The 12,848-nt window shown below is 39.4% G+C and overlaps 1 protein-coding gene across 1 annotated transcript in view; it reads right to left on the reverse strand.

Annotated features, from left to right (window-relative positions):
• The window catches only part of PLCB4 (phospholipase C beta 4), a 219,256-nt gene that overhangs the window by 149,959 nt on the left and 56,449 nt on the right, over positions 1–12,848 (reverse strand). Inside the window, exon 2 of the mRNA XM_054724007.1 lies at positions 3,488–3,586. Within this exon, the coding sequence (XP_054579982.1) occupies positions 3,488–3,586 (99 nt within the window). The remainder of the gene's footprint in view (positions 1–3,487; positions 3,587–12,848) is intronic.

Genomic DNA, 12,848 nt, shown 5'->3' on the forward strand with positions numbered 1-12,848 from the left:
ATTTGGGGCTACTTCAAAAAAATACCCCAGTAATGCAGAAATAATAAAATAATGCTTAAATACAATTGCACTGATCACATTTATTCATTTATTGATTAGATAATATATAATTTTAAAACCATGGCTAGTATTTTTTTTTTTCTGACCTAGTGAGTGCTCACCCACCTCTCTGCCTTCTTTAAACTAATCAGTGGAACATCATTTAATATTTAATGATGGCCATCGTGAGAGTTGTCATATGATGCTGAAACCATTTATGTCCCTTCACATGTGGTCCTTTTGCTATGACACTTTGGGAAGCTGAGGTTGTCGTTTCTCTAATTCTTGTTCCTCCCTTGTGCTATCAGCTGTCATTTCTCACTGCTGTCCATGTAAAACTTGTAAAAACAAACCTTCTCTGCTTATATTTGGTTGCCTTGAATATTTTAATGGCCATGGTTCCAAAAAACTGAATTTTATAGGACTTGAAAATAAAAAAATAAATGGCTATAGTCCACTTGAAATACTATTTGGCTTTCTGGTTTCATATCCTATATAATAAAAAGCTAATATGCAAATAGACTGAACAGCAGAACGACCGGTTGCTATGATGTGCACTGACCACCAGGGGGCATATGCTCAACGTAGGAGCTGCCCCCTAGTGGTCAGTGCGCTCCCACAGGGGGAGCACCGCTCAGCCAGAAGCCCTGAGTCAGGCTGATGGCTGGCAAGCGCAGCAGCGGTGTTGGAAGCTTCTCCCACCTCTGTGGCAGCACTAAGGATGTCTGACTGCCAGCTTAAGCCATCAGTTGGACAACTCCAAAGGTGCAGGCTGGGCTGAGGGAGCCCCTCCACCCCCAGTGCACAAATTTCATGCACTGGGCCTCAAGTGTTGTTATAAAGAGACATATTTACTTTATGAAGTTTAAGTTTTTTGCTTAAAATCCTAGTAAAATAGCACTTAAGAAAGTTGAAAGCTTAGCTAGATGTATTTAATACTTATTCATGATTTTTTTGTCCCTAGTTTTACCTAATTTTCAGAGGAACCTGGAAAAAAAGCAAATGCCTTTAGAAGAGCAAATAATCAGTATTTTCCAAATGTGAGCAAGTTATGAAGGATTAATAATCAAAGAAAATCATCACAAGAACAAAAAAAAGATTCCATGATGACAAACTTCCAGTTCATCAAATCACATTTTGCTTTAACAAAAGAGCACATTTTCCTTTAATATGTTTCTGCTTATCTGATAGCAGTAGAGATGCTCAAGCAGTGATTGTATTTCATCTCTTCAAAATTACCTGCACTGAGTAACTGGAAGTCATGTAGTATTTTTTAGTTAGCCTATAGTTTTCCAAAGCCTAGGAAACTGCCTTAGTAACTGCAAATCTTTGGAGACACTCTAGCAGATTCAGGGAGAGATGTCTCTCACCAGCTCATAATGAAGGGCAATGGACATAATCTTGGTGACACTGATCCCCAATGCACATCTGGCTTACTTGGAAGAAAGATTTACAAATGCATCTAAGCTAGTCCTTGGCCCTCTTTGCCAAGTTGTATAAAGTGGATAAAAGCAATCAACTGCAATAAGCTTACTTTGTATTAGATTTGAACAATATCAGATTGTTGATACTAATAATTTTTTATTTCAAAGATAAAAGTGTCAGATGGTTTACCCTAATATTTTGAATCTGTTGAGGTACAGATCCTCACCTGGTCTCAAGGATTACCAAGTCCTCTCACCATTTCTATTATCAAGAAAAATGAACAAATAAACCAGAATGAGTTGGAATCAATTGCATCTAAAATCCCTTTGAATAGTAGACAGCTACAGAGAATTAGTGAATTTAGCAGTTGTAGGCATTCTGCTAGTCCCTGGAGAGAGATAAGTAAAACATGGACCTTGACCTCAAGAAAATCAGAATATAGTAGGAGAGACAAAAACATTAAATAAACGTGAATGCAGTATAATATGTGTAAGGGGAGGTTAGTAGTAGCACAAAGGAGTTATCCATTCTTATTGAATGTGTCAAGGAAGATATTAAAGAGATGGAGAATTCTCATCTGGGTTCTGAAGGATAAGTAGGAGTTCATTAGTAAAACAAAAAGGAACAAGTTTATTTCAGAAAGAGAGAGCAGCAAATACAAAACATGTAATTGAATAGTTTATTGGGAGACTTGTAAGTGTGTTTTTATCGCTAAAGCAGAGAGTGTGTGTAGGAAATTGGTAGGAAATAAAGTTGTAGAAATAGGCCAGAGCCAAATTATGGAAAGCCTTATATTTAATTCTGAGCAGTTTCCTTTATCCTACAATAGGGAGTCATGATAGATATTTTCAAAAGGTTATTCTATGATCACAACTATGAAAAAGGAGAAAAAAAAGAGAAAAAGAGTAAAGGAAAAGTGCCAAAGAATTAACGATGGTTGTATTCACGTGGTGGAATACTATTTTCTGTTTCTTCCTATACTAGTAGAAGAATGTCATTAGCTGTCCTTTCTGAGAAGCAGTAAATTTTCAGTTATACAAAGAACTGTCCCTCAACATTTTAATTCAATACAAGGAATAGCCCATCCTTTGCCTTTCTCAATTTTGTTTACTTACAAAGCCACTGTGGTATAAATTTAGAGCGTATTATGAAACACATTTTGGAAAAATCAAGTCAATAAGTACTGAGTCACATCAGCCCACAGACTTTCAGCAAAGGCCTGACAATCTGAACCTCTAGGAGGGCTACAACCTAACTTTCAATTGATTTTGAAAGGAACCAACTCTGACTATAAATAAAGTCTTCAGATGTTTTCCATTTCACTTGACCTTAAAGGCAACACAGCTTCACCACACGCCCTTCTCCAATTCACCTCAGATTCAAGTACAATCTAAGAAAAACAAGGCATTTATAAGGCCAATGGGGCTTCAACTACCTCCTCAACCTTCTGAACAGATGGATGGTCCCAAGACCCTGCTCCATAAAAAGCCTGCAGCCACTTGCCACCTTGCAGGAATAGTAAGAGGCATGCAAAGCTTAGATCCAACTGTTCCATGTAAATGAAACCAGCAGAACAAATGACTAGCACAAAGTCAAATCACTATTACATTTATAACAAATAGAACATTTTATGTGGAAAGCCTGCCAAAAGCACTTCAGTATGCAAAGACTGTTACTACATGAAACCCATCTGTAAATCGAAGATAATAACAGCAACAACCTTATAAGGTTGTTGTGAGGAATTAAACAATATACATAAAATGTTTTAGAAGGTTGTCTGGCACACAGTGAGCTCTCAATAATTTATAGCATCATTATCATCACATCTGGCACATGGCAAGTGCTCAATAAATACAGTATCATTATCATTATTATATCTCATAACTTGCCTCTTTCCAACTATTCCAACTTATAAATCTCAGAGATGCTCTTACTGTGTCAGAGACTATTTACTCAATACTGTAATTAAAATGAAATAATTATAAGAATGTTTTGAGAGGAAAGATTAATAACCCCTCTTTACCTCTTCATATCTGTCAAAAATTGCTCCTTCTTGCATAAAGGAAGGAACTTCCTTCTGCCAGTTAAATTCATAAGGTTTGGCCATGATTATATTCAAGACCTAAAAATAAAAAAAAATAATATCTCATTAGTATACAACTTTAAAAACAAGTAAAGATCAAAGGTTAATCACTTTATATTTATGTGTTTGCAAAGCTTTCCTTCATACACGTGGAATAAGTCCATATATTATCTTTTTTCTTTCTTCTTCCCTACATCTGACCCCAATTTCTCTTCTCTTTGTTTCTATACCTGGATAAATAATATCATTAAGAAATACCAGAGGTGTCTGGCCAGCATGGCTCAGTGGTTGAGCATCCACCTATGAACCAGGAGGTCACAGTTCAATTCCCAGTCAGGGCACATGTCCAGGATTCGGGCTTCATCCCCAGTGGGAGGTATGCAGGAGGCAGAGTGATCAATGATTTGCTCTCATCATTGATGTTTCTCTCTCTCTCTCTCTCTCTCTCTCTCTCTCTCTCTCTCTCTCTCTCTTTTCCTCTCTGAAATCAATAAAAATACATTTTAGAAAAAGAAAAATACTGGAGGTAATCATTTGGGAAGCTTCCCCTCTCTCTATTCAGATCATATAAAATAATAAGGTCACAGTATCAGATGGCACCAGATAAGAGAAAGGAACCACACACCTGAACCTATATGTAGGAGAGGGCTGCTGCAAAACCTACACGAGAACCTGAAGGTGCCTGCATGGGCAGGAGGAGTCCACAGGATGATGGAGTACAGAATCAGGTGGGAGTGGCTGGAATTTTTTATTGCCCTTGGTAAAGCCTCTCTCACTTCTTCCTTACTTGGGCCACTCAGGAACCAACAGAATGTCTGCTGTCTAGAAAAGATTGAGATGACTTTGAAAGAGAGCCCAGGCATGGTTCAGGGTGGCTGCCTGCACCTAGAAAAGCTGAGTGTTCCTTTTATCCACCTTTCTTAGTACTATGCACTGTGGTGTACATTCAATAGCTGCAAGCAGGACATTTTAAATGTAAAGGTGAGCACCCACCAAGAAGCGTCAAACACTTAAGCAATGCCAAAGACATAGGACATACACGCCAAACACAGTTAGTAGGAGAACTTACCCAAGGAAACAGAGTTAATAGGACAAATAGCTTTGGCTTAAGTATGGTTGATATCCTCTGAGGGAGGAGAGAGTACATTCTGTTCCCAAAACATAATTAACTACAACTTTTAGAAATTTAAAAAAAGATGGTTGAGTTCAAACTTTTAGTAGAGTTATAAAGAATTTTTTAAATTTAAACAATTGTTTAATGTAAAAATTTTTAAAGAATTATAAAGAATATTAAAAATATGAATTATAAAGAGAACTCAGATGAAGTTGAGTCAAGGAATTCTCAAGAAATGCAACACAAAAAGAAACAGGAAGCATGGCTGAAAAAATGCAGAGAAATGGGAACAGAAGGTTTAACAACCATACATTTTTATATCTCTATCTCTATTTCTATCTCTATATATTCTTTCCTCTTTGTACCTCAGCTACCCCATACACATATAACAATCCCAAAATCCAATCATGATTAGGTCATAAAGGAAATGTCAGTATTTTTCAAAAGGCAGACATTACAATCACCATACTTATTGACCCAAACTAGGCAAACTTATAAATTAACTAGAGGCCCGGTGCACGAAATTCATTCACGGGGGAGAGGGATTGTCCCTCAGCCCAGCCTGAACCCTCTCCAATCTGGGACCCCTCCAGGGATGTCTGACTGCCCATTTAGGCCCGATCCCAGTGGGATGGGGCCTAAACAGGCAGTCAGACATCCCTCTCACAATCCAGGACTGCTGGCTCCCAACTGCTTGCCTGCCTGCCTTCCTGATTGCCCCTAACCGCTTCTGCCTGCCAGTCTGATCACCCCCTAACCACTCCTCTGCCAGCCTGATTTATGCCTAACTGCTCCCCTGCCAGCCTGTTTGCCCCTAACTGCTGTCCCCTGCAGGCCTGGTTACCCCTAACTGCCCTCGCCTGCAGGCCTGGTCCCCCCTAACTGCTCTCCACTGCAGGCCTGGGTCCCCCACAACTGCCCTTCCCTGCAGGCCTGGTCAACTCCAACTTCCCTCCTCTGCCAGCCTGGTCCCTCCCAACTGCCCTCCCCTGCTGGCCATCTTGTGGTGGCCATCTTGTGTCCACATGGAGGCAGCCATCTTTGACCACATGGGGGCAGCAATCTTGTGTGTTGGAGTGATGGTCAATCTGCATATTACTCTTTTATTAGATAGGATAGAGGCCTGGTGCATGGGTGGGGGCCGGCTGGTTTGCCCTGAAGGATGTCCTGGATCAGGATGGGGGTTCCCTTGGGGTGTGGGGCAGCCTGGGCGAGGGGCCTGTGGTGGTTTGCAGGCCAGCCACACCCCTGGTGACCCAAGCAGAGGCCCTGGTATCTGGGGTTTATTTATCTTCTACAATTGAAATTTTGTAGCCTGTAGCGGAGTCAAGCCTTCTGCTTGCTCCATGGCAGCAGCCATTTCTGTTGGGGTTTATGTATCTTCTATAATTGAAACTTTGTAGCCTTAAGCAGAGGCCTGGGCCGGCCAGGGTGTACGGAAAGCTTGGCTTCCTCCATTGCCAGGGGCAACCCTAGCCTCCCGTTCTTTTCAGCTCCGTGGCTGTCGCCATTTCTGTTTGGATTTATTTATCTTCTATAATTGAAACTTTGTAGCCTTGAGTGGAGGCCTAGGCTGGCAAGGGCAGGCGGAAAGCTTGGCTTCTTCCATTGCCTGGGAAACCAAAGCCTCCCTCCTGCTCTCTGTGGCTGTCGCCATCTTGGTTGGGTTTATTTGCATATTCGCTCCTGATTGGCCAGTGGGCGTGGCTGGTGGGCATGGCTTATGGGTATAGCAGAGTGATGGTTAATTTGCAAATTACTCTTTTATTAGATAGGATGACAGTAAGTGCATAAAATCTGTACATATAGGAAAAAACATAAACTTATACACATACTTCTAAATAATTCTTAAATTCAGCAGACTAGTCAAAGCAACAATTATAAACTTCCTAGAAACAAATAATGGGAACATTGTACATCAAAACCTAGATATCTAGCATGAAACCAAAAAATAGTAAAAGAATGATCAGTACAAATGAATTGTTTTCTGAATTATTTTTATATTTAAAAAATTGGTAAGTATTGGGAGAAAGTGAGATAGAGATGTGGGCAGAAGGATGATAATGAGGAAGCATACTTACAACATTCACAGTGAAATGTGGGATGTAGTTACAAAGAGGAAAAGGTGAAAACAGTAAGAGAATACTATGCATAACTTTAATCAAAATATTTGAAAACCTAAATAATGTGAAAGGTTTACAAAATTAAAAAAAATGGCTCAAAAAATGAGCAGAATACTTAAACAGACCACAGACCTAGGAATCAATTGAAAAAAATACGTAATAAAATATTAGGCCCATGTATTTTACAGGCAAGTTTTACCAAAACTTTAAGGAAAAGGTAAATCCTGTGTACCTACACATTTTCCAGGACATAAAAACAGCAAAGCTAGTACCCCACTCATTCCATAAGCCCCATTATCAGAACCCAACAATGACATCCCAAGGGGGTTAATAAGAAACACACCAACCCTAGAGTTCATTATCACTTACAGAGAAAAAAATTCTAGCAAAAACATGAACAAATCTATTCCAGAGAGTTGTCAAAAGAATAATGTGAAATGCTTCAACACTGAAAATAAATCAATGTGATTAACTATCTAAAGAGCTTAAGGAGAAAAACCTAGTGTATACATATCCTGGCACACACTACAAGGTAAGGTACATCTGAATGTGAAAGATCTCTAACACATACCATTAAGTGAAAACAGGAAGCCACAGAATGATATGAAACATGAATAGTGTGATACCATTTATTTAAAAACACAGCTATAGAATGCTATGAACAGTTTAATACCATTTTGTAAACACAAACACACAAGACGAACATATATATTTCTCCAGGAATATACATATACATATAAATAAGTTATTTAAAAATTTGGAAAGAACTTTCCCAATTTATGACCTGCTTACTTTTGGGGGGGAAATAAGGATTGGGGCTGAAAATCAAGGTATATTTACTGTTATCTTCTGTGCTGAGCATTATTATGGGAAATTTGCATTTTTTACATACCAAGCACATGTAATGCAATAATATATTCCCATTATAAAAGAAAAAAGTTAAAGTCATACAGATAGGTTGATGCAAACAATTTAAAGCAGGTGAAGAATATATTAGGTCATGTTTCATGGTAGCTTTCTCACAACAGCCACCGTTGCTGTTTGAGAAGGAATTTCTCCATTACTTATTACTAAACAGCCTAAAAACTGGTGAAAGCATAAAAGACATTCTAACCAGGCCAGCTAAGATGGTAAGCAGCCCTCCATTAATCAGCACCTAAAGCCTTCCAGGTACAGCCAAGAAGATGGGCCAGAATGCAGAGAGTGGGAGAAGGGGCAGGTGCAATCCCATCATGTGAGATTGATCCATGTCTCTCTCTCTCCCATAATGACTATAACTGGGTCTCTCTTCCTATCTTTCTGTCCCTCTGTTCCTCTCAGTTTGTTTTTCTTTGTTTCCTTCCATTTCATTTATCAGTGTCTGTCTAAGAATATCCCTCCCTCCCTCTCTCTCTCTCTCTCTCTCTCTCTCTCTCTCTCTCTCTCTCTCTCTCTCTCTCTCTCTAGCTCTCGCTCTCGCTCTCTTTTCACCCAAGGCAACTTAGAAGCAAGCTTTTAGCGCAATGATGTGCATGCATGGCCTCTATGCCATAAAGCAGATCTACAGATAAAAACAGAACTGCAAAACTCTCTCTGGCTGTCGTGGATGTGTTGTTCAGAATTAAACAACGACAGGGACCCAAGTGTGAACAGATGAAAAAAGACAGACAATAGAAACAATGTGGTGGCCTCCCTGGTTGACCAGGCTGTGGAGAGGAGTGGGCGAAACACCTCTCTTCTGCAGACCTTTGTGTGTTCTCACTCCTGCCAACTGTGCCTTTCCATATTTCCGTTTGGTTTTATGTTAAGGAGAATAGCAAGCAGCAAGAGACTTCTGATATAAAAAAAAAAAGGTCAGATCAAAAATGAAAATGAAGAGAAAGCTTATATCAACTTGCATCATCTTTCACTGGTTTAACTCTGGGTTCCCCAGGATCCTTTCAGCAAAAGAACACATCAATCCTCATTGTGTGATGTTTCTCAGACTTCACTACTGTCCTTACTACTAATATAATCATCCCTACCTTGAGTACCAATTTCATTATAATGGCCTCATTATGTGAAAGATTGGGTGGGGGCTAACGGGAAAAGGAGATACTTTTGACCTTAATCTCTAAAGACACCTGCACTGGGGGCAGGTGCTCTTTTTATGGCTTACCTTCTCAGAGCTTTTGGGGCTCTGAACAAGGTATGAGTCATTCTTGCAAAATGACATTGGAGTATCCTGCATTTTCCCGGCTGTAAAATGGGAGCTGTTCCTTGAAGTGTCTCTGAAATACTTCTTAGAACCTGTCCTTAGGGGCAGCAGTTGGGTTATTTGATATAGATGGTACAACTATGACTTCACAGACTAGAAAAGGCTGACCCAGCCAACTGTGCTTAGCAGCAGTTTGATCCAGGTAATTGATTTTTAAATGGGAACAAATGAAGGTACATGTTGTAGTCCAACGGATTCCAGAGGAAGTTAAAGGGACAGTTACTTCTTTTAAAAAGCATAGAGGGGGGAACTGGTCACTCTGTAAATACATCGTTTTTGCAATTATCTCAAAGCCCCACCCACAGCTAACTAATACAAAAACGCTATTTCTGGGCCATGCCAAAGGTTCCTCTTCTCGAATGCTCTAGCTTGCCTTCTAAGGCCTCACTTACAAGATACTTCAAGGTTCAATTGCCTCCTCCACCTCCTAGAAGAACACCACCTCCCCACCTGCAGAGCACAAGAAGGGCCCTCCTTCTTCAGGAACACGGGAAGGAAAGGAGGATTTACACAAAGAAGGGACATGTAACTAGGCACCCTGTACAGAGCAAACACCTTGAACAGCTACTGGAAGGAGGCCAGTGCACTTTTCAATAGTCTTATTGTTTTTAAATTCTTATGCAACTGGAACGGATTAGCTATGGCACTGGCTGCAGAGGAAAGTCCCTGGACTGTGGAGCTTGGCAAGGAGGGGACCATAGAAGAGGGGGGGGGTGTCCTAGGAGGTCTTGTTTTACAGCATTGGCAAAACCCTCCTTCTAAAGAAGATGACAAGAAACTGAAGGAGTTAGGAGGACAACAAGGGAGCTCAGGTAGGCTGTTGGGAACCAAATATGCACATCATCCATAAAGAAGGCCTTCCTTGTATTCATCCATGCATCCATTCAGTTGGCATGAACCAAGGAAGAACAGCTCTTTGTCTGTTGGCCTACTGTGCCATGCACCTTTAAATCTTCTGGGTAGTCTCTAAGATTTACCACACCACCTATCCCAGATATGATGGTTCAATTTTGGAGTCAACTCTGCCTTTCTAGGCCAGCTGGATCAATCTTTGGCAAAGAATGTTGGGTTTCTGGACATATGCCTCATGTTTTGGTAGAGAACTGACAGAGGGAAGTCCATGAAGTCAGGTGTATTTAAGATCCTGAGTTACATAGATTGAATGATGGCCCCCAAAAGATATCCCTATCCGGATCTCTGAGTATTACCTAATATGGCAAAAAAGAAATTTGGAGATGTGATTAATGGCTATCATCAACAAATCAACTAATGACAAGTGCTGGTGGGGATGTGGAGAAAAAGGAACCCTCGTGCACTGCTGGTGGGAATGCAGACTGGTGCAGCCACTGTGGAGAACAGTATGGAGTTTCCTCAAAAAACTAAAAATGGAACTCCCATTTCACCTAGTGATCCCACTTCTAGAAATATATCCTAAGAAACCAGAAACACCAATCAGAAAGGATATATGCACCCCTATGCTCATAGCAACACAATTTACAATAGCTAAGATTTGGAAACAGCCTAAGTGCCTATCAGCAGATAAGTGGATTAAAAAACTGTGGTACATCTACACAATGGAATACTACGCTGCTGTAAAAAGGAAGGAACTCCTACCACAAAAAGGAAGGAACTCCTACCACTTGCAACAGCATGGATGGACCTGGAGAGCATTATGCTAAGCGAAATAGGTCAGTTGGAAAAAGATAAATATCACATAATCTCACTCATTTGTGGAATATAATGAACAACATAAACTGATGAACAAAAACAGATCCAGAGACAGAGAAGCATTGATCAGATGGTCAAACCTCAGAGGGAAGGCAGGGGAGGGTGGGGGTAAGGGGAAGAGATCAACCAAAGGACTTGTATACATGCATATGAGCATAACCAATGGACACAAACACCAGAGGGGTGAGGGCATAAGCAGGGTTAGGGGGGTGGGGGGACAAAAGGGGGATAAGGACACATGTAATATCTTAATCAATAAAGAAAACAAACAAACAAAAAAAGAGTTTTGAGATGCGGAAGTTATCTTGGATCATCCTCGTGGGCCCTAAATGCAATCACATGTGTCCTTTAAAAGGGGAGACAGAGGGTGATTTGACACAGGCAGAAGTGGAATAGGCAATATGACCACTAAGGAAAGATTGGAGTGATGTGGTCACCAGAAGTTGGGAGAGGCAAAGACTGGATTCTTCCATCCAGCCTGGGGGGAGCATGGCCCTGCAGACATCTCGATTTCAGAGTTTTGGTCTCTAGAACTGGGAGCAAATACAGTTCCGTTGTTTTCAGCTACTACTTTGTGGCATTTTTTTATAGCTGCTCAAAGAAAAGAAGACATTGGGCCTATTGAAGCTGGACATCTTCCTAAAAAGCCCAGCAAATTACCGTATCAATCTGAGAAGGTGCAGGCACAGCATTGAAGGGATGGGCAGCCATACATTTTTTTCAATTGAATCAAAGAAACACAGAAAGAAAGATACAGAATAGAATGTCATCTAGAAATGAATTCTGATAACTCCTGTCCTTCTATTCCAAAGCCCCTCTAAAGAGTAAAGATATTTCTACAGTATATCATTCCCCAGGATCCAGATGTCTTTTAACAGTTTTGTCCCTCAGCAATGAATACAAACTTTAAATAAACTTTGCAGCTTCCCCAAACCAACAAAGGCATTCTCGACTTTCCGTTTCTATTTGTGAAGAAATGAGTTTGTTTACAAAAGCATTTGCTTCCACTTGATAACATATAACATTTAAGTACTAGGTTTATAAATTTTCTTAAGAGTATCTTTTATCTTTTACTTTCAACCTCATGACAAAAACAGTTGCATAAAGAATGAATCCCTTCCCTATCCAACCATACAAATCCTGTTAAACCAAATAACCCAGGACCTCAAATGACCCCACGATGAGAACAACCAAGGTTGTTTTTCAGAACAGTGTTGAGATAAAAATTTCCACTGACGAAAAGTCAATTAGTTGACTCTATCAAGCAGATTTCAATGTCTTGCTCTTCAATCTTTAAATAAGATATCCTTATATTTCTAAAAACAGATGGACAGCTAGATCAGATCATCCAGAGCTTTTAAATAAATGGCTTTACTTCAAGCAAAACTCTAATTTGACACCGATCTATTGCACCATTAATGACAGTTTTTCCCATTTGCTAAAAATAACTCCATTTTCATCAAGTTATTAAGTAACCTTTAAAAAAATATATATATAAAAGGTTCAAGATGAAGAAAATGATAATAGGCAATGCTACTGAGGGTGAGGCAAGGGCATTCTTGTATATTTTGGTAGAAAATAATTCTGTAATACATTCCCATAGCCTTGAAATGTTCACACTTTTTGATCTAGTTATTTCTACTGGTAGGATTTATCATAAATAAATGCATAGAAAATCTATGTAGTACAAAGATACTCACTGTTATGCTATTTATAGTAGAAAAAATATTGTCCTAATATGAGCATCACTAAGCAATTGGTTAAATATGCTATAGTACTTAAATATTCTGTGTCCATTAAAAATAATGCTTTCAATGAATAGTTATTTGCTGAACAACATCAAATTTAGAAGTGTTTCTAAAAATATTCACAACTCTTGTGAAGCAAATGCTCTGAACATATTATTAAGCAAGTAAAAAAATTATATGCAAGAATGATTCAATTTTTTCTGCTATATACACATTTCTTATACACACATGCATGCACACATATACACATACATTTTTTAACAGGGAGAAAAGACTAGCAAAACATAAACCAAAATATAAGCTGTAGTTAGTTATATCTCGCTAACAGAATTTTAGGTGATTTTTTATTTTC

Source organism: Eptesicus fuscus, chromosome 12 (genome assembly GCF_027574615.1).
Source record: "Eptesicus fuscus isolate TK198812 chromosome 12, DD_ASM_mEF_20220401, whole genome shotgun sequence".
Classification (NCBI taxonomy): Eukaryota; Metazoa; Chordata; class Mammalia; order Chiroptera; family Vespertilionidae; genus Eptesicus; species Eptesicus fuscus.